The sequence below is a fragment of the Choloepus didactylus genome, chromosome 5 (assembly GCF_015220235.1).
Source record: "Choloepus didactylus isolate mChoDid1 chromosome 5, mChoDid1.pri, whole genome shotgun sequence".
Lineage (NCBI taxonomy): Eukaryota > Metazoa > Chordata > Mammalia > Pilosa > Megalonychidae > Choloepus > Choloepus didactylus.
Genome location: NC_051311.1, coordinates 48,148,449 through 48,171,488, shown reverse-complemented (window position 1 = coordinate 48,171,488; position 23,040 = coordinate 48,148,449). Strand labels below are relative to the sequence as shown.

Below are 23,040 nucleotides of genomic sequence, written 5' to 3'. Positions count from 1 at the left end.
CTTCCCTGTCTCTTCCAGCCAGAACATTTTTTTTCTATGCTCTCAAGGCACTTGTTCATCGTCATCACAGAAATTGTCACAAGGTATTATAACTGTCTCATTGATGGCACAGATGATGTCTGATTCACTTCTATATCCCTTGCATACACAGCAGTGCCTACTAAAAGGCTGGTGGTTCAATAATTTTTAAATGAACAAATGGGGTGGCGTGTTGCTTAATGTCTCATGGTTCTCACAGTTTACATGATAAAGAAAACAGGATTCATGCCATGAGTTTTCAGTGGCATTTTATTGACTGTTTTATATTTGGATTCTGCTCAAGAACAAGAAAGATAAAGAACTGTGGATCCAGTATGGAAATCAGGAAGAGATTGCACTGAGGGGTGGAGGAACAGAGGTGGCTCAGTAGTTATCAATGACTTTCATGATCCATCTTGCATAGTAATGAACTTCTGTGAAGAATCCTTCTCTTCCCAGGGTGACACTTCCTTTTGCCCAGGACAAGACTCCATACAGCCTGCCACTGCAGATGGCTGGAGTACCTGAAACTTCCTACCAGAGAGAGAGGACAGGAAGTCAAAGTTACTTTGTAGTCATGTAACAAGAGTAAATCAAGATACAGCACATTACTGTACAGAGGGATCTAAGGGACTGGGCTCATTTTTTCTTGAGAAGTGACAACCCTCTCTTCACATCCATTTAGGTCTCATCTCTCTAATTCAAACTTGATGCAACCTAGTGCAAGCAGGAGGGGGGAGGACAGATGTTTCTTACCCAGATCTCTCTTACTCTAAAAGGGGAGAGGAGATATTAATTGCAAACCCTGAGAGTGAGGGGAGAGAGATTTCACCTATCTGCCCCTTACTCTTTGGAGGGCCTCTTGGGTGAATGTCATTGTATTTCCCACGATCACCTCTCGTCCTCATGGACCCCTTCCCATCCTTCTGCATGGAGCAAGGAAAGATACCTTAATTTTAGATGTGGTTTTTAGATGTTGCCCTACACACATAATGTTTGTGGTCATTCGTTCTTGGAGCATATCCAGGCAGTCACTGAAGGGAAGAGAATGTTGATTTATCCACGTCAGGATGTCAGGGTCACTAACTGTGAGAAAAAGAAGACAAATGAACTCTAGGGTTATTCTCCTTATCACATGAGCTCTTGTAGTCAGTCCTATTTTATAACTGCATGAATTCCTGAGAATATTCAATGAGGATATTGCATACTTGGGGTTCCTAGAAGTATCCCTCCATGTTGAAGAAGTGGATTCACAGAACTGAGTCCTCCTCACATCAGGCATCAGCAATCTGTAGTTCTTTCCCTACTATGTGTAGTTTAGAACCTTTGAAAACCCCATGAGAAGATTATGAATGACCATGAGGAGAAAAAGACAAAGCTGTTGTCCCCAATAATCCCCATTTTGGGCATCTACTTTATCTTCGCTACATTTATTCATAATGGGAGAAGATTTTTTTTAATATTCTGAAACTGCTTTTGTAATTAAATTATTTATAAATGGATTATTTATAAATGTGTGCATGCATATATAAGTATATACACATATTTTTTATCTAAGAGATCATATTGCTCATCTCACAGCAATTGTCACTACACTATCAACCTTAAATGGAGGGATTCTAACCAAGGTATTACATAAAAGTAATATCTGATAAAAAGTGACAGGGAAGAAAGACAAAAACTGACCACAGATTTCTCAAGCCAAGCCTAGTGTTACCTAAAGAATAGAATTTTTCTGATAGGAGTGTATCCAATAGGAAATTCTGAATCAGATTCAGTGGGATCAGATCAGGAAAGATAGAGATGAGTTAAGTTCAGTGTTAAGTCTTTATGGGCACTGAATTGAAATATGTGTATCAAGCTAGGTGAAAGTAACCTAAGTTACTTGAAATAAAGTGTTTCTAATAAATATTGTACCAGAGAGCTTTTTAGAGATGCAGTTTTTCCACAATGATTCTGAGAACAGAGCCTATGTAAAAAAACTTTTGTATAATTTTATTTTGTTTTCAAATGTACGTAATGAACAACTCTTTAAGGTCTGATGCAATTTAAGTTTACAAATCATACAAGCTTGGTTTTGTTCAGAAAATACATTCACTTAAATTTCTCAGAATTTTGCTTCTGAATTGAAAATGAGGTTGCAAAATACTGAGGAAAAGAGTTCCCACTTTTTACCTGCTTTTACAAACACACAGATTTTTTAAAGTTCCCACTTTTTACTTCTGTCTTTACAGGACAGATGAATTGTTCTTTAGCCACCAGAAAAGGGTTTAAATCGGATTAAAAGAGCGCAGTTTTTGCAAGCCAATCAATGTCAGCCCTCATTTCTTAAAGTCAGCCAATCAGGGACAGACTCACTCTGATAACACACCTCAGAGTGCCAGCCAATCAGCAACAATCTCACACACCTAACACACCTCTACAGATGTGTTCAATCGACTTCCATCTCTGAAAGTCTGCTATTTCCTGAACTTCAGGCTTCCCACAAAACTCATAAGGTCGGCACGCTGCTCTGCTCAGCGAGGCTAAGGCTGATCAGCATTGCCTTCCCTTGGTATTCAAAGCAGTAAATTTAGCTGTATTATTTTGTTTCAGCTATTGAGTGGTGGTTTCGTCATTTTCTGAAACTACTTAAACAGAGCAGGATGGGTTATTTAGCAGCCACGTGAAGTAACAGCCAACAGGGACCAACAAACGCATTATAAAGCAACTTTCATCATCAAGTGTCCTTGATAAGATAGGCTCCTGCAGAGACCAGAGCTCCCGGTCCATCCCAGTTAGAGCTCACAGGGTGGAAGATGTGTGGCTGCCATAGGGGCTGGGACAGTTTCTCCCAGAACGTGTCAGGCGGGAGAGACACCACCAGCAGGTCATAATGATCAACTTCCCTGTGAACCATCCAAGCCTCCACCTCTAAATGGGTATTATCGGGTGTAGCTGTAGGTTTCAGGGTAGCACTCGGCAGGGAAATAGTTCTGATGACAGCACAGGTAGATCCCTAAACCATTCTCTTGTCTCCCAGGGCCCACGTGGATGAATCACCGTCTCTCTGCACACAGGGTGGATTCTTTGTGATGGGGGTAGGGAGCATGTGCTGTTGCTTCACCTTGCCACATATGTTTTGTTTGTTTTTCCCTTGGCTACACCATTAATTGCTTGGTGGCCTTTCAGCAGCTGCCAATGATACAATCCTCCTGAGTGAGGACTACTAGTTTCTCCACCTTTTTTTGAACTTGGTTCTAGAGGTAAAACATTTAGGGCCTGCTCCATTTTAGATGTTAGATTGGCTGCACTATTTCAGTCTCTTTGAATTTTTTCTTTTTGCCTCCAATCTTGGAAGTAATAACTCTGAGGTTGAGAACATTATTACCGCATAGTAGTTATTCCTTTCAGGCATATCCCTCCACATTTTTTCTCAGTTCCAATCTACTCAGGAATAAGAACCAGAGTTAAAGCACTTACGGTTTTTGTATTCCTTCCAGCTCCAGGTTGGAATGAAGCAGGAATCATTAAATGGTAAGGGTTCCAGGGCAATGGCTATAGTTCCCACATTTTTGTTGATTGCGGCAGCCTTAGACAGTTTAATCATCCTCAGGTCATTTTTCAGAGATTGCGCATTGAATTCAGGGTGGATCACAGTCAATGAGTAATTCCGTACCTGCTCTTTCTTGCTTGGGATGCTGGGTTGATGAACTCCCAGCCGGATTTTAACACTTTGGAAGAAAGAGAGTAAGGAGATGGGAAAGAACAGGTCACAGAATGTCAGAACTGTAGGAAATAGCAGAGGTCACCTTTTCTATTCATCTTAATTTTATCTCTTAGACCTAAGATGTAAAGTGCCCTGCCATTGTCTGTAAAATAATTGTATCAATACTTTACAAGATTGTTGTGTTAGAGACAATGCATATAAAAAGCCTTGCGGTGCTGTCTGGCATGTTGAAAGCACTCAGTACATTCTAGTTATTATTTTTAAGATTTGGATAGTTTAAACTAGTAGGTAATAGAAATGATAACCACAATCCATTAGTCCTGAGCTCTTTGTTTATACTACACTTCCTCAAGCAACTCTTGAGCAACCATGTAGTACTCATGGTTTCTGAATATTTTTAAGCTATTCTCAGCTCCCCTCAAGCCCATGTCATCATATTTATCATGTGCTGTTTACATTGAATTCAGATTCACAAGACCCTATTAGTAATCTGTAAGGCTTCCACTTGCCATTTCCTGGGCCAATTCAAACCCACCCACCTCCATCACCTCCATCACCAAGAGCCCAATCAAGTAGCACAAACAAGAACCATTTCTGTCAAAAACAATTCTGCTGTTGCTAAAAGACATCTGTTTTTCCAACTCCAGTTCCTTGAGGGCATGAACTGTCTTCTTCTGTATCGCCTTTAATGCGCAAGGCAGAGGTTCGATCTATGTTCAACCAAATTAAACCGTCTTGAACAGCCAAGGGCCTGAGGGTTCTGAGTTTGAAATGATCCTGTACACTCATGAAATTCCAGATAGTTCCAATGACACAACACATTCTCACAAGAAACAAAAATACTGAGATTTGAAAGAGATAGCATGGTTTTGTTAGTGCTTCCTTGACCTTTTATTGTTACCTGCATGATATAGCCTCTGACTAAGGCTTCATTCTCATCTTGTGAACAACTCTTGTTCATTATACTCAGTCAACAATGGTCTCTCATTTTTCCAAGTACCCTAATGTCTTTACTACTTTAGCTCCCTCTGCTTGGAATATCCCTCAAGTTTATTTCTGTGGCTACCTACTTCTCTTCTTCCTGTTGTTCTCACCTCAGAGGCCTGACATAACTACCCCCAAATTAAGTAGAACTCTTTGGTGAATTCCCATATATCCCACTTATAATTCTTTCTATTTTTTATTTTTTGGTCATTCTTTTTTTTTTTTTACTTCTTCTACCAGAATGTAAGCTCTATGAGGGAAAATGTATTTCTGTCTCATCCCCTCATTGTCTTCTCAAATGCAGTAGACAGTCCTTGCCATATAGTAAATGCTCAATACATATTTGTTGAACGAATGAATATTATTTACTTTCCATAAATACAGAGCCCATATTTACTCTGACACTTGCCTATCAATCTCCTCTCAAACCCCCCAAATGTGTAATATTTTTCCTATTGGGAAAAAAGATCCTCTCTTCCTGGGTCATCTTCCTTTAAGATGCCATCAAAAACTTGGTGGGAAACCTCACCAGGCCCATTTTTGTTTGAGTAGATCTCTCCCAGGTCCCAAGAGCAAAGGGATACTTACGGTAAGGGGCAGTGAGCAGCTGTTAAAACCCACTGAGGGTGAATGAGAGCCCCCACACAAGGTTCTGGGCTGGACTGCAGATAGACCATGTAAGGAACACTAAAATCGTGTGCTATATTCAACTCGGCATCTTGAGAATCTTTGGCCGCAACAACTACCAGAGAATTGGTGGTGACATGTTGGAAAGAGAGACAAAAATGTTGAGGTTGGAATAGATTAGGGTAGTTTTTACTAACCAAAGATCTTCAAAGATAATATCAGGGTCCTTAATTTCTTTTATATATTTTTAAAAGTCAGATGTAATACATGTCACCAAAGCTAAATACATAAAGAAACTGATATGTCTTTGCTTGAGAAGAAATTATATTAAAGTTCTGTGTAACTCATGGGTTCATCATGCTGAACAGAAACTTTGACAGTGCTGTGCTAACCAAAATGAAAAAGTATGAATTGTTACCTTAAAAACATTGTTCTTCTACATGGAAGCTTTTTCAAAGCATAGCGTCTATGGGTGAAAAAAATTTAAATAGTGCCTAACTTTGCTGTTGAAAGGAATGGGATTGCTTGGGCTAGAGCCATCAGGCATCTGGAACCCCAAACCCATCCTACTCTCCTTTTCTGTACAGGGAAAGTAGCAATCTAGGAAATCACACACAGGAGCTTCATGAGAGGCTTCCCAGGAAAGAGCAGGGCATTGACAGTGCACACTTCCTGACAAACAGGGATCAGTGAGGGGCTTAGAGGGACACAGCTCTGCATCCAGGGTGCTTGCTTTAGTTTCCTTCAACAGTGGTAGTTTTTTTTTTTGTTTGTTTTTTGTTTTTTGTTTTTTTTTTTACAGTGCCTTCGACTAATCTTAATTGTGGCTGGTTAGGTCCCAACCCATATACTACCCCATATCTCACCCTAGGTGGAAATAAGGCTCCAGACTCACCAGCTGTAGTCATGAGAGCAAAGATGAGATAATACTTCATGATCTCCGCAGGAGGAAACAAGTTGGATCAAGTTGCAAACTGTCTCGATCTTTAGTCCAAACGTCCCTGGCAAGACTAGCTGGGAGTAAGGTGGAAATAGAGGAAGAAACATTAACTGAAGAGTGGGGAGAAACAAAGATATTATAGAAGTCCTAAAGCTAGTCCTTATCAAGGTCTAAATATAAGGCATAGATGGGAGCTCTCTCTGATGTGGGTGAAAGAGAGGAAGGAGCAGAGCACATAAAGCCCCTGGTTCCTCCTAAACATCTCCCCAGAGGTCATTATTTATATGCTGACATTTTCCCTCCCCTCTCTATGACATAGCCTTTTTTTTGCTGCCTCCTCCTCCCTTTGTGATTGTAAACCTCTCTCTCTGTCCCCAGTAGTGGCAGAGTCAGGACTGGAAACAGCCTCCAGCTTCCCTCTGCCAATGTTGAGCTTTAAGTGAGCCCTGGGCTCCTAGAAAACAGCCATAGTTAAGAAATCCCCTCCCTTTTTGTGTTCTATGGAAACAGCTTACTGTAAAGAACCACCCTTCTCCATGCTGACTTAGACAAGATTGTCTACTCTTTCTGAGGACTCCCATAAGACTAATGGACAACTCCCTTGTTTACTTGTTACCATGAGGGCTTTGCCAGTCCAGAGGCCAAAGAAGACACCAGACATTTTCTGATACATGAAATTTTATTCGGGGTGAGAAGTTGCATTCGCAAGGAAGTTGATCCCATGCTTAAAGAGGACAGCAAGCCAGTTATAAGCATTTGAGACAAAGCACGGAACCGAGTCTTGTGTTGTGGGGATGGGGTGGGGTGGTGGTGGTCAATAGATAACCACAAGAATGTTAAAAAGAAAGTAAACTATTGTAAATACATTTTAAAATCTGGATGCAAGACTTTACATTTACATCTCCCCTCTTTATGAGACCAAGAGTTCTCACCCCCTGCTTATTTCCCATTTTAAAGTTACATTTTAAGGTTAATTTACCATTTTACTCTTTACTAGCTGCCCAGGTCATGCAGACAGCTGTGTGATGACAAGTTCTGCAGGCCTGTTTTGCTCAGGCCCAGGGCTGCCACAGGGATCTTTCTCCTTTTGCCTGAACGCGCTGACAAGGCCAGACATAGACCACCCCACAACTTACTATTCTTTGTCTCATGAGTGCTTAGCTGAGATTTTAATTGTCTGTCACCCTGAAACTAGCTAGACTTAAAGATCAATATTTCCTGTTCAGTTAACTGGTTGAGGCCTCTCCTGGTTGTAAAAAGATCCCCAACTGTAAATCACTCACTTGCAACTTGTCTCCTCCTCCTATATGAGAGACTAAGACAAAAGTCACACTGCTGAGATATGCTGATCTTCTCCCTAATGCAATAGCCTGAGTAAACCCAATCTCCTTATGCATTCAGTTTTTATTGATAACACCTGTTACTGTTTCCAAAGCACCACACTTCTTTTTGTTTGTAAGTTAGACTTACCTAATAAATTTCTGACTGCCTCCCAGATATATGCAATAAATAGCTGGGTTAGCCCTATGTCTTATAGAGAATAGATTAAACAAACACAAAACATACAGGCCTACACTGGCCTGTGTCAGGGTAATTAAAGAGCTAATCAGTTATTAAAAAAACTGTAATAATTAGCTACTATATCTGTAAAAATGATATACACACTTAGTTCTCTTAAAATTTACCTAATAATTGAAAACATGTAATCTGAATGTTCCCAAGTCCTCTAATATTTGGGGGATACCATTTCTTTAGTATTCAAATTTTAAAAACAATAATTTTAAGGATTAGTATTTGTTGAATATTTGCCTTGTATTGACCTTGTGTTATATGTCAATATGTGTGAACTAATTTATCCTTTAAAAGATGCCTATGGAGTAAATACTGTTATTCACTTTCTTCAAATGAGAAAACTGAAGTTCTATAAGGTTAAAAATCTTGCTTATAATCACACAGCTTAAGCCCTTGACCTACAACATTGTAGGAAGTTCCGTACCCCTTTACTCCTTCCAAAGGTATATTGATGGGAATGGGAGTTATTCCTGTTAGTTTCTCTAGTTATCTCCCATCTGCTTTGTCCCAACACATGAAAAAAAGCTGTCTCTATTTCCCAATAAACTACTAACCCAATGCTATGTGGATGTCAGGCTTTTACTGAATACTTGCAGATTTTGAAGGGAGCCATATTGAAGTGAACTGAATGAATATTTGGCAATATTGAAGAGAATTTTTGAAGGTTGGAAACATCTTTAAATAGAATATCAGTGTGCTGGTTTGAATCAGTTATGTACCCCCAGAAAAGCCTATGTTCTTTAATCCATCCTTGTGGGTGCAGACCTTTTGTGGGTGGGACCTTTTACTTCAGTTGTTTCCATGGAGATGTGACCCACCCAATTCAAGATGGGTCTTAATCCTTTATTGGAGTCCTTTGTAAAGAGGATAAATAACAGTAAAAGCCCAGAGAGCTGAGAAAGAAAACACCCCAGGAGAAGAAAGAATGATCCACAGAAAGAGAGAGAGCCATTTTGAAACCAAGGCCTAGGAAAGAAGGACCAGCAGACATCACCATGTGCCTTCCCATGTGACAGAGGAATCCCGGATGCCAGCAGCCTTTCCTCAGAGAAGGTATCTTCCTCTTGATGCCTAAATTTGAGCATTTTCATGGCCTTAGAACTGTAGATTTGTAACCTCATAAAACCCCATTGAAAAAGCCAACCCATTTCTGGTATATTGCATTCTGGTAGCTTTAGCAAACCAAAACAGTCAGAAATCACTTTATAAAAGCTCTTTAATCACATCCCACATAGGAAGTCTCTTATTGGTAGCCTCGCTTTTGTCAAATTGCCAAGGCAAACCCTTAGTCTCTTTTTTCTTGTTTTTCCCAAGTCTATCCCCAGCTCTTACCCCTGCTCCTCAGGAGCCCCAAGTACAGAGAAAGAAAATTCTGCCATTTTAAGGTACCAGAGGAAAACTGAAAACTTGTTTTTTACTATCTTACATTGAACATTTTATTTTATCTTTTTCTGGTCTCAATTTTTCCACAAAGTTTCATCCATGAGACTATGATGGCAGCTACTGTCAGTTTCCTCTCTTTTTAAATATTTTACTTGTTCTCTCTTATCTAACATAGGAAAAAATTATTTCTATAGAAAGAAAAATTATTTACTTTGCAGAGAAGTGAGTGGCACCATTTCTTTTAGGGATTTGGGGGAACATAACCACCGTCCACTTTATAACTCCTCATCTAGCGTTCTATTAAAAATCCTTCAATTGTGACTTCAGCTAGCACAATTAAATTTTGAAGGGATTTTTTTTTCCTGGGTGACCAACGATGTTGTGGTTTTAAAAACAATATTCCCATATTCTTTAACACTTTTTCTGATGAGAGGTAGAGCCTAATTTTGCTCCCTTTGAATGTAAAGTGGCATGATTTTGAGTCTAGGTCATAAAACTTGATAAAATTTCCATCTGGTACTCTTCTTTTGGGGCACTCATTCTTGGAATCCAGCTGCCATGCTATGAGGAAGCCAAAACTACCACATGTAGAGACCACATGGAAAGCCTACGCGTAAGTTCTCTGATCAACAGTTAAAGTGATGCCCCAGCTGACAGTCAGCATTGAATACCAGACATGTGTGACGAGGTATATGAGATGACTCCAAGCCAGTCACTAACTGATTGCAAGTGCAAGAGGACCCTAAGTTATAACTGCCTAGTTGAGCCCAGTCAAACCCTAGAACCATGGGAGGTAACAGTAATAAGTGGTCGTTTTGTTTTACTCCGCTATGTTTAGGGTGGTTTAGTTTGCAGCAATAGATAATTAGAACAGTTGACCCATTTTCCACTCTACTTCATTTTCTAATGGTTGAGGGTGAGGTGAATATTCTTAAGGGGTGCTTCTGCCTGGGTGGTTCAGGGGATCCAATTCCAAGTGTTCCTCCCAAACTAGAGGGATCCAGAAAAACGATTTAACTGCCTAGAATATCACAGTATCAAACCATAATATCCACCATTCACAGTCCATTGTTTTGCTTTAATTTCACTTTTAAGCCTAAATTCTGGGAAATGGTGACTTCTTGGAGGAAAGGATCAAGGTCATCCAGAGAACGCTCTTGGTAGGGCCATTTAAAGTAAGGAGGAGGGGTGATTAGTTCCACCTTCAGGAATGAACTTTAACAGGAATCCAACAAAGTATTATCAAAGAGAAGTCAGAATCTATGGCCAGAAAACAGAACATTATAAATCAATGTAATTATCATAGCTTAGTGTCTTTAATTCTCATAAGAAACTCTGAATCCTGATCATTTTGGGTCTTATATGGGGCTCTTGCACTTTGCATCCTTATGACTTTGGGCAAGTTTCTTAACCTCTCTCTCTTTCCCAGTTTCCTTATCTGTAAAAAGGGGCAATTAATAGAACCCATCTTTGGTAGGTTGAACTATGTACCCCAGAAAAACATGTTCTTAATCCCATTCCTACAGGCATGAACTCATTGTAAATAGGATCTCTTGAAGATGTTGTTTTAGTTATCATGCTGCCAACTGACATCAGCATGGTTCTTAATCCTATTATTAAAGGCCTTATAGAAAGAGGAACCCAGAAGACAGCACAAGAAAAAACATGGAAGGATCCAGAAGTCAGTGGAACTGGAAGAGAAAGGAGAGGACATTGCTACGTGACAGGAAAGTCAAAGAACCCAAGGATTGCTGGCCAGCAACCCCAGGAGGAAGCAAGCCTTCTAGTCTCTGAAACAGTGAGGCAATAAATATCTGTTGTTAGCCAACCTATTTTGTAGTGCTTGACTTAGTAACCTAGAAATTAAGATACCACTGGCATATACATTTCTTAGAATTAAAATAGTTAATATATATAAAGTGCTTAAAACAGTGCCTGGCAAAGAATAAATGCTATATAAATGTTTGGTAAATAACATAACTGTAACTTTGGGATCCCATGAGGTCACCTGAAATTCCAAATGTTGTCAAGTCCTTAAATCTTTGTAACATTTTCATGTTTATTAATATAGTGATTAAGAGTGTAGACTCTGGAGTCAAGCTGCTAGGGTTCAATTCTTGAATCCAATTACTATCTGCCTCATGCTAAGAAAGATATTTAGCTCTTTAAGCCTCAGTATCCTTAGCTATGAAATGGGAGGAATATTCATATCTACCTCATAGAATATTTGTGAGGTTAACATATTGAAAAGCACTTAAGCCTAGCCTGCAGCACATAGAAAATATTTGATTAAATGGTAGTTATTATTACTAATACCTTTTTCATCTCTGCAAAGTGAGGAATGAATCCTTAGTATGAATATGATGCAAGGCTTCCAGTATGTTCCTGGTTCACAGAATTGTGCATTTCAGCTCCAGCACTGGCCTGAAAGTTGCTTCCTCCTGAAGTCAGGGATTCAAAATCACTGAGCATCTCTGGGTTTAAGGTTTCCCCAGGATAATACAGCTCTCTCTACTGAGAAAAACAAGAACAAAAACAAAAACTACACCCTTCAGTTCTTACCATGTTTCACTTGGGCCATCCAGTGACAAAATGTTAAGACTGACAATGTGTGGGAGAATGAGAATGAAGTAGGTCAGTCCTGGGAACATGTTGCATACACAAATATAAAAGCAATTCAATAAGAGCAAAGAATCAGAACCGCCTCGCTACCTGTAGATGCACAAGGAAATCCATCCAAAACCAGAAGCACCACCTAGCTGATCCCAGCCCAATCTGTGGACTCCTTTCTTCTTTTTCCCTCTCCCTTCTTCCCTCCCTCCCTTCCTTCCTTCCTTCCTCTCTTCTTTCCTTCCTGTGTAGATTTTATCTCCTTTCTCCTTGTATTTTATCATTTTATCTTTTTGAAGCTTACATATGGATTCTGGGAAAATTTATTTTATTTTATTTTCTCTTTTCCTAATTCTACAATATCCTTTCTGAAATTTCCAATTCCATTATTGCTTTTAATTCATCAATTATTTTTTGTCCCTATGTCCCTAATCTCAAATTGTTACCTCTTCATGTTTCCTTACTTTTGCTACAAAGATATCATGTATTCCTGAACCTTATGGAAGCATGAATTAGGTATCTATTTTCAGTAACTGTATTTTGGTGGGAGATATCTCTTCTGACATTTCAAAGAGGCTTTTTATTTTAAATTTTAGTATATTTTCATAGGTTGATGTTTTCTTTGACTTTACTTTAGAAGCAGATCTGTTTCCCAATCACTTGCCTTTTTATCCTGTTTACTTTTCTTTGTGGTATTTGTCATTGATATCAATAGTCTCTGTTTATTTGTTGTCTGTTTATCCAATCAGAACATATGTACCATGAAAGTAGGGATTTTTGTTTTTACTGTTTTCTTCACGGCTATATCCTTAGTGCATAAAAGAGGCAGGCATATAACAGACCCTCAATCAGTGTTTGTTGAGTGCATGATTGGATAAATAGTTACATTTTATTAATTGAAGGATATGCTATAATTTATTCAATCCATCCTCTATTAATGGATGTTTGAGTTGTTTCTGGTTTTTCAAGGTTATTTAGACAATGCTTCAATAAACACCCTTGATTACTCTAGAGGAGATTTTTGTTGCCTTCTTAGTATCCATTCTCCCTTCTCTTGATAATTACCATTATTTTAATTCAGTTAATGAACCACATACCAAGTAGGCCACGTTCACTGCAGAATAAAAATTCTACCTTGTCTTCTAATGGTTACGCCATGTAACTCAAGTTTAAGTTAATCAGCATAATCCCATTCTATTATTGGTTTGGGGATGTGCAAGTGACCATAAGACAAATTCAGCCAAGAAGATATGAAAAGATGTCTGCTGGGGGCTTTGTAGATCTTCTGGAACAAATTTCTTTGTCTCTCCCCTTAGTTATGGACAAGGGAGAGTATAGCTCTGGGATAAAGTTGCCAATACTGAAGGCATAGAGCAGAGGCAGAAATAAATTGGGTACTTGATGACATTTTTACATTGCTGAATCAAACATCTTGAAAGCCCTTTCTACTTCCAAGCTTCCATTATGTATTTTTAAAGACACTGTGAGTTAGTTATTCTGTTCCTTGTAACTGAATGCCTCCTGAATGGTACATTCTCATTTATATATTCTTTTTGTACTTACATGCATATTTTAATAGGATGAATATCTAAAAGTTATGTTGCTAGATCAAAGAGCATACAGAATTTACATTTTAATAGAAATTCACAAATTATGGAGAGTTAATCTCTAAATAAAATAAGAGTTAGAAAAAGACAAGAAGAGGTGCTGAAAAAGGGCTATTGGAAGGCATCAAATGTGTTTGCCCTGCTCTTATTTTCCTTTGGGCCTACATTAACCTATCATCTTTTATATATACCAGTTACGTTGTAATGTCTCTGAACCTTCCCTTTACCTGAGGTGGTACAGAAAATAGGTGTGTATGGTGGTGGTGATGGGGTAGGGTAAAAAATGTTTCAGAGGGAACAAAGGACTTTTAGAGTCATTTGGTTCTGGGGAGAGGCCTGAGATGTTTAATAGAGCAGATATAAGGACACTTATTTTAATAACAAGGGTTATATGAAAAATTAATTTAGGCCACACACAAATATAAAAGCAATCCAATAAGAACAAAGAAAATCAGACAGGAAAGGTCAGTTGTTATCAAATATATAAGAGCTTTGAAGGCAAAGCTAAGGAATTCTGGCTTGATCCTAGCACCCGTGATAAGGCAGTATTATGTGCGCAGAGCTGCTCTCTACAAATGTGCCATACAAAGTCACCAACAGTAAATTGGTAATGAGTACATGTATCTTTCTATAGTCTGTTCTCCTGAGGTACCCCTCCTTTACCTTATCACTGAGACTGCAAGCATTTTCTTCTTTCCAGCCAGTTCCACCTACTCCAATGTTTCCATGCTAAAACTCTGTGTGTCTTTTCCCTTGCTTCATGCCAGACATGCCCAACAGTTTCAGGGAGAGAGCTATCTACACTTTCAATGGACAAAACAGAAATCTTGTGTTGGGACTGCTACTCCAAATCATCCTATTAATAATTCATGGAAAAATGAAGAGCAGAGCAGGGAGGGGGTGTTGTGGCAGAACTAAAGCAGGGTTGCAGTCTCTGTGTTGCACTCTCCAGAGAGGGCTGAAAAGAGAGAGAGAAAAAGAGAGAGAGAGAGACTTAGAAAGAAGCACCTCTGTAGCCAAGACTTCATTACTTCAGGATAATGTATCTATTTTCTGTAAATGTATCTGCATTTCTATTTTATTGTTTGCTTGTAGTTTAAATTAGTGCATAATATGGGGTGGGGTTGGGGGTGATTTGTGATGGGAATAGGTCAGAGATTGTCTCCAGAGGTCGTGCCTATTATAATGATAAAATCCTGGCTGGAAAACAAGAAAGATCTTGGAGAACTGGAACATATAAGTAGGTGAAAGTCTTGGAAAATAAAGTTAAACCTGTGATTTTTAAATTTTTACACTCAGGAGTTTCCTTTTTCCAGCCTTACAGAGTTTCAGATGAACTGGAGCAAAAAGGAAGAGAGAGTACTGTGCCACAGCAGCAAAATTTTGGGGGGAATAAGGACAGTTTGAGCTTTATCTCAGCTTTACTGTGAGCAATTAATTTTAACTTTCTAAATTTTAGTTGCATCATGTGTTAAGAAATCTGATTTTAACAGTGGCCCCTACACCTTATTCATCTTTGTATCCTTAATATCCCACACAGAGTCTAGCATATAATAGGTAATCAGTAAATTTATATTGATTTGGTTGCATTAATGATGAGTAACTTTTCAAATTCTCTCAATATAGTATTTTAATTCAATGTCTTCCTTCTCATTTAGCAACCATCTTTAGGAGACAGTTGATAAATGTCAAGCCAAGATTGTTCTTGGACAGATATGGTACAAGATAAAATGTTTTATTTAGAGACTGTTTTCAGGCATAGGAAGAAGGTAAGGTGAACTACTAGAGGATAAATGTGGACTTGGGGAGGCTGTTTAGTTGGCATCAATGGTCTGCTGAATCCAGTCCACATAGTTGCAGACCTTGGTTTGCCTTGGTTTGCCTTGCAGAGCAGTCACAGCTCCAGGAAACAACACCCTGGAGCTCTCCATTGCAGACCACAGGGCCACCAGAGTCACCCTGAGCAAGAGGGAAGAGATAGGCAGTATTCTCACCTATTCACAAATGGAAGAATGGCTCCAGAATGTCCTTCCATTTCTCTAGGACCATCTTAGTTGGCTGCTGATCTCCTATGTGGCACCTTCTCTTCTCCTGCCAATCTAACCCTCAGTCTCCACAAGATATTCCTCTTCCTCCTCTTCCTTCCATCTAGCTCTTCCCCTTTCCTTAGCTGTAGGCTTGTAGGTAGGGTCAAGAGGAGGACAGGACTGGGGAGTTTTCATGTCATCCACTATCTCTGCTCCTTTTGCAAGGATTTCCTTCTACAATATACCCATCTCTGAAGGGCAGGAAGTTGTACTGATTGCACACTATCTTCTGCATATTTTTTAGCCTTAACCCTAATCATTAATATTGCTAAATGAAAATCTATAACCCAGAGCTATCCCTCACCCCTAATAATCAGACCCAGAGACAGCTTTTCAATTCTCCATGCTCCAGAAAAGGAGAAATATGGCATAAAAGACTGAGACTGAGCTGGATAGAGAAGGAGCTGTGAAGAAACTGCCCAGGCAAGAATCCTCTGCACCTTCCAGGAAGCCCAGACAGATCATGTTGTTAGTGATCTTGCCTGGGTAGGAATTGTGACAAATGGTGTCAGAGAGATCGGGAACGTTCAGACACAGCAAGAGCTAAGGTAGCTGTTTGTTGGGTGCAAGAGTGAGAGAGATTACCCACAGGATTCCTGGAAATTTCTTTCCCAATATCTCTCCCCTTCTTCCCAATACTTCCATGTTTTCTCTCAGATTGCCTATGACTTCTAGTTTGGGGAAGAACTTTTTTTTCTGGAAGGTTTTCCAAGTAGTTTTAATCAGCAAGCTCTTCTCTCTGACACTAGCATTAGTGACCATAGATCTCTAGTCTAGAGACTATTTCTCAAGCAAATCTATACTTCAGGCAGCACTAAATCCCTGAGAGTCTGTTCTGTGTAACTCCTCAGTGTCTAGTTCTCTCCATTTCCCTAATCACACTTCGGTTGGATACATTGGCATCTTATCAGAGTTCATTTTTGTTTCATCTTCCATTTGGTCCCAGAAAAGGGATATTCTTCATTTCAATTTATATATTCTCAATGTGTGTGTGTTTGGGGGAGGTGGTTTAGATGTAATTTATGTAGTCTCTCTCTATATATATTCTCCATATATCCCAAAACTGTCCTCTGGGAGCTTTGCCTTGAGTGACAGTATAGACTAGGTGATCCTCAACATGCCTTTCACCTCTAGGATTCTCATAATTTGTACCTGTATTCCAGGTGACACTCACAGTTCTCAGCTCTGCCCCAGCCAAAGATGAGGCACTGGGTGCCAACGCTGCACAGGATCTGAGCAGAGAGATCAGAGACACTCACGAGCTGAGGGTGGCGGGAATGCTCGGTTTAATCAGCATGATGTCACTATCAAGGGTGGCTTCGTTGTACTTAGGGTGATGGATGACCTTGGCAGAGTTAATGAACTGCTTGTTGCCCTCAGTGACATCAGTATTGTGTTCTCCCAGATGAACCTGGATTTGGCTGGATAAAAGAATTGACATTAAGCCTCCAACTGAGCTTCTTCATCCCCCACCCCTGACCCCTACCTCACCTCATGGGTACAAGCATTTGCTTGCACAAGTAATTGAGTGCACTTAAGGTAGTCCTATCAGATGCGATGTAGGTTAGAGTAATCCCTACATAAGTGTCACTACTGGTGCTGACTCACAGCCCACCATCTTGTTAGAATAGTAAAGTATAAGAATGGGAACCAAATGACCTCAATGAAACAATGAAAGAGAAAAGGGGAATTGGTGATGGCTGTTCAAAACCTGCCATTTCTCCTCTTGTTGGGATTATTGGTTATTGTAGGGAGATGAGGCAGGAGTCAGAGATATGATAGAATATTAAGGGAGCAGAGTGAGCCATGCATATTTTTAATGTTGTACTGGGCATTTCATGTATTTTATTACCTCCATAAGACATTTTTTTTCCTGGCTGAACAATAGTAATTAGGAATTTTTATTGACTCAGATTCCCAAGCTGTTTCTAGGGATACTTCCTCACCCAACTTTTTCCTCTTCACACACTCCTGTGTGTTTAGTCCCATCATTTGGGAAGACATCAGGGGAATTCTGAGGGTACCTCTTCATGGGGAAGTCACCCATCACATCATGCAATGCCTGGTGAGTAATGAGGCTCTTAGAATCTAAATGCTTCACCCCTCAAGCACAGCTCTGTAGTTTACCTGGATGGTGCTTTGGCAGGGCTAGGGAACGAGTTGTTCTTAAAGCACAGGGATAAATGTATTGGTTACTTACGACTAGCAGCAGTGAGCTGTGGACATCATCCACTGGTCACTGATGAGGGAGCCACCACAGAAGTGGTAGCCAGAGTTCTGGGTTAATTGATAGGGGACAGAATTCTACTGACAGTAACCCCCAGTGATCATGTCATCATCATCAACAGGAAAAGCATGTGACAGGAAGAAAGATGAGATGTATCTGTTAAACTGATCCATTTTGAAATTTCTACTCCATCATTAAATTTTTTAGATTAATCAGAAAAAAGAAGACAACGTTGTCTTTTTCCACATAATCAGGTGATTTTAAGGTTTTTTTTCCCCCCAAACTTCATTATTCTATCATTTAGCATATGCCCTACATATACCATTATGATATAAAGACCTAATTTTTAATTTATGCTTTAAATTTGATAAATATACTGGTTTTTACATATATACCAGCCACATACACACATGCACAAACACAACAAACATACATGAATCAGAAAGTCATACACAATAAAAGCCCTGAACACCATTACATGAAGACATTAAGATGACTTTTTCTCAGAACTCTAGTCTTTAGCCACAAAAATAGGAGTTCAATAAACTTTGCACTAATCATTAGAGTGTTTCCTTTTGATGGTTGGTTGAGGATTGATATACGATAGGTATCCCCATCAGGTAATGGAAGAAAGGCTCTTGGAAACATCTGGAATATTCTGGCCTGGGAGGAGATGGGAATTTTGTACTTTGTTCCCCACATTTCTCTTCTTGGTTATAGCCTAAAATTCTCGCAAAATAATTTCACAGAACATTATCAGGTTTTCCTTAACAACCTTTCCTCCTATCCTAATGATCTTTCCAACATTTATCGATTTATTTAGCAATGTGAAATCTGGCCTATAGATTATCAAGATTTCTTGCAACTTCAAAAGTCTATGATTATATTAGAAGTATTGTTCAAGTATTTAACAATAAATTTAAGAAAGAAGTTTCCAGATGTCTAGACAGATGAATTGAAACCATACCTGCCCAATTTGGGAAAATTTAGTACAAGGTCTAGTAGTACAAAATTTAGTAATACAAAATGGAAATAGTCATTTATCTATTTGTTTTCATGATTGAAAAACATGTTATTTTACACCAGAGAGAGTTCACTGGCAAAGATGTTATAAAAGACAAGCTTTTATCCATGAGAAGTAAAATATCTTTGCTTCTTAAGATCCTGTGACTCTAAATAACTATCCCTTTAATTAAGAAGAGACTCAGACTCTGACAATAATAAAAAGCACAATATTAGTCAAATTATTAACTCCAAATCCTGGGGAAGGTCAAGACTAACATTTCCTTATCATGGAGTATAATTTTTTTTCCCTCCTTTTTCATAGCTTTTGTCTATCCTTTAAAATTCAGGGCAAGTTCTGATTCTTTTTAAGCCTACTTCCCTGATAACCATGATCTTCCAGACCTACAACATATCCATCTCAACAAATGAGATTTAATTGTCTATAAATATATGTATTATACACTGTTGTTTCAGCACTTTATGTTTCTTGAGTGCAGACTACATAATATTTCTCGTCTTTCAGACTACAAAGCACAAACTTACACACGTGATAGATACCTATGGATTCACTCATTAAAAAGACTAACCAGCTGCCCCCAGGAGAGCAAGGAAGAGGAATGCCTTCTTAGTTGCTCAGTGGTTCAGGACTGAGCAGTAGGATGAAGGGTTCGGATCTATAGCTTCTTATACCTCAAGATTTGTCAGTCAGTGGACACAGGTGCCAAAAAAGTTATTGCAGTGGAAACTCACAAATCCAAATTTAGAATTCAAATCAGTGCAGGATATGAGATAATTCAGCATCAAATTTAATCATCGACCTTTGTCCACTTTTCCAGAAGGTTATGGGAATGGAATTAATGAACCCATCTGGTGGGAACTGTTCCCTATTCAGGAAAGCAACTTGGAGTAAGGTCACAGGACAAAGCTACAGGTGTCCTGATTCCCAGAAAAATCTTAGGTACTGGCTTGTCTTCAATGTGAACTTTCATCCTAAGCCCCATCTTGAATCCTGTACCCTTGATGTTTAATTCCCTGACTCTTTCACAATTATATACTTTGTTTTTGTGGTAACTCTGGTCTTCTATATCCATGTGAGCTTTTTCTTATTAGTAAGGGCAACTTATTCCTCTGAAAAAAATGAAAAAAAATGTTCTGTTTTGAAACTATAAGAGATTAAAATAGGGGCAAGAAAGAGTGATAAAAACTTACATTTTTATAGAGTTTAATGTAATTCAGGGCTGTTTTACATTCTTTATTATATTGACTCAATCCCATAACAACCCTACACAACATCCACTCATTTTACAGATGAGAAAACTGAGGCACCAAACTGTAGAGGGAAATTGACCAAAGCCACTCAGCTAGTACATGGTAGGGTCAGAATTCCAACCCAGGCAATTTGACTTCAGAGACTGACCTCAGCCATTATGCAGTACTGCCCAGGTTAGTTCACCAAAAGCTGGACACAAGAATAGCACAGAATTATTTGGCAAAGATAATACAATTGAAATTTATAAAGTGTTTACTATGTATTGGACACTATGCTCTGTGGTTTACATTCATCAACTCATCCAATCCTCACAAAGAACTGTTTAAGTGGTATGCTACCATTTTCACCATTTTAGAGATGGGGAGGATGCAGCTTAGACAAGTCAAGTGTTTTGCTTAAAGTTTCATAGCTATTAAGTGGTCAATTCAGTGTCTAAACTCAAGCAGCTTGAACCTGAGTCCATGCCCTCAACTATGATGTCATAATATACAATCAGGGAAAACAATGTGAACTCTACCAAACTAAGGGCTGACTCCAAGAAGCATATGGAATTCTGGAGCATCCAAGGAATAAGTTTCTGAAGCAGGAATTGTCAGAATTAATGGAACACAGCAGAAGTATCCAGAATGAGTGAATCTCACTAAGCACTATCCTCTAGCTAGATATAGATAGATTCTGTATCTCACAATAAATCTGAAATGGCCTCCTAGAATGTTATTTCTGTTTTAGTGAATTGTCACTCCTAAAGTAAAATCTGTTTCCTTTACATCTGAAATTTTCCAGCAAAATATTCCCCAACTGAGAGCCACTTCTCTAAGGGGAAAAGATGGACAAATTACATTATCACCTTAAAAAAATCTGGAGCTTTGGAAAAATATAGATACTCAATAACTGCTGAATGGATGGCAGAAAAATAGCCATTCATTGATCCCTAAGAATTGGGAAATATTATAGCTAGGCAAGGGTCAGGGCCCAGAATGAGGGACAGAGAATCTCCTCATCCTCTTCAATTATCTTTCATTGCTAGCAATTCTACCTATGAGATGTTTGGAGCTGTACTATTCTCCTTTATCCCCGGAACCTTGCCAAAACCTCATCAGAGATCTTGGCTCTTAAAGATAAACGTTTCATCTTAGAGCAGATCTTTTCACAATAATTGGCTCATGTACTGCTGCGTCCCAGAGAGCTCCCTCTGGTGTGCCCCAGACTTCATCACAAGGGCCCTTTTTTCCAGGAAGGGAGAAGAGTGAGGGTTTCCAGAACAGAGGGATTATCCAGGAATCAATTGCAATTTCCCAAATAAACAGCTTGAGACAAAGAAACATTAACCTGAATGGCTGTGGTGTGATGAATCTTCAGTTACTAAAGCAATAGTGAAAATATGAAGAAAATGCCAAGTGATGGTTTCCACACTTCTAGTTATTCCTGTATAATTCTTATATTTTCACTATAACCATATGCCATCTGTAATGTAGTAACACTTTGATTTTTAAATAGGCTATTTTTTTTTACTTAGTCTCTTCTCAAGCAATAATATTCATGTTTCATGTGTTAGTTACTTTTTACCTAACACATACTAAAATGAACAATGCTACTTAAGCAAAAATATTCATCCATGTACCATCTAAAATAATGTTGAAGACAGTACATACAACAATTTGGGAAATATGGTGCTAGGAAATGGATGGACAAAATGAGGGTGGGAAGAAAATAAAACAAAACAAGAACTGATGGAGTGACTGTGGTGCTTGTGGGTAGAAGGAATGTGAAACAGAGTGAAATATTTATCTGCTTATGTGGATACTAAGTGAAAGTGACTGGGAGAATGCTCCCTGTTGAAAGGGCCAGGTGAATATGGGGGTCAGTGTGAGCTGTCTCTTTATGTATGTGTATGTGTTTGTCAATGATGCAAAATAGATGAACAAATCTAAGGAAGATACACTTGCATTCTTGTATGGAAGCTTGGACTTTTGAGATACCTTCCACTTCTGAGATCCTGTGAATATTTCTGTGACGTTTTACCCTGGATAATTGAGTTGGAAGTTCCAGACACAATTAAGTATTCTTATTTGCCCATTATGTGTCCAAAATCTCGATTGTCTATAATATCAGTGAATTCTCATTGGCAATCAACAGTCAACATGCTGGGATCTCTTTTAACAGTGCTGCTTCCTCCCATAATAAGAGCTATGGGCTATGGGTAATGAATGGGGTTCCTTTTGCCCAGCAGAATGTGTTGGTACCTATACATTTTTTTCTAACTTCAAACACAAAGTTGTACAGGGGCACATGTCTGTATTTAATTAATCTGTATTTGTCACCTCTTTTTCCCATGTGCATGGCTTACCAGCCTTGGCAGACTATTTAACCTTGCACCTCAATTGGGAGCTGATTGGGCTCCAGGAAATATATTGACATTTGTATTGGCAGAAGCAAGAAGCCAGCTTCTAAAGGCAATTTCATACTCTTTTCCTCCATGGACTCTGTTTTTGCTTTTTCCTTAATTTCTCCAGCCACTGTTCTGGCTAGTACATTCACTATCACCGGGGCCATGCTGGCTCTTTACCACTCCAGTATGTATGAAAAATTTAAAATAAACTCCTTTCCTTAAAAAAAAATTACTGCAAAATTTACTAAGAAATGGAAGTAAACAGTCATGGCAACAAAAATAAAAAAAGGAACAAGGTGCAAAGTACATACTTGTGAAATGATGTGAATGCTAACTTGAGAGACTACACTAAACTGAATTTCTAATCTTTACCACATATTGAAAATCAGTGCTATGAGTAGAATTATTTTCCTTGGGAAAATGAACTCTGGAATATGACCTAAGTTTCCTTGAGAAGGCTGTTCAAGGATGATATTTGTTTGGGGAGCATTTCTACCTATCTGATTCTCTCTGTAAAATTGTTTTCGGGAGTCAGCAAACTTTTTCCATAAAAGACCAGATAGTAAATATGTTAATCTTTGCAGGTCATACTGTGTCTGTCATAACTACTCT

The 23,040-nt window shown here is 38.9% G+C and overlaps 1 protein-coding gene and 1 pseudogene across 1 annotated transcript; both read right to left on the bottom strand.

The window, feature by feature from the left end:
* Positions 1-291: 291 nt before the first annotated feature.
* On the bottom strand, positions 292-16,769 carry LOC119533992 (serine protease 58-like). Its single transcript, XM_037835985.1, has 7 exons — positions 16,690-16,769; positions 11,550-11,674; positions 6,234-6,348; positions 5,300-5,453; positions 3,481-3,731; positions 968-1,104; positions 292-552 (listed from the first exon to the last, which is right to left on the bottom strand). Exons 3-7 carry the CDS (start codon positions 6,271-6,273, stop codon positions 403-405), a joined length of 732 nt encoding a protein of 243 aa, XP_037691913.1. The 5' UTR covers positions 6,274-6,348; positions 11,550-11,674; positions 16,690-16,769; the 3' UTR covers positions 292-402.
* LOC119535284 lies at positions 15,265-22,592 on the bottom strand (annotated as a pseudogene).
* Between the last annotated feature and the right edge of the window lie 448 nt (positions 22,593-23,040).

Coding starts and splice junctions, on each gene's coding strand:
- LOC119533992 (XM_037835985.1), bottom strand. CDS start 6,273: ATGAAGTATTATCTCATCTTTGCTCTCATGACTACAGCTG. Junction 5,454..6,233: donor TGCTCTCATGACTACAGCTG/GTGAGTCTGGAG, acceptor ATTCTCTGGTAG/TTGTTGCGGCCAAAGATTCT. Junction 1,105..3,480: donor CTGGAAGGAATACAAAAACC/GTAAGTGCTTTA, acceptor TTTTTCTCACAG/TTAGTGACCCTGACATCCTG.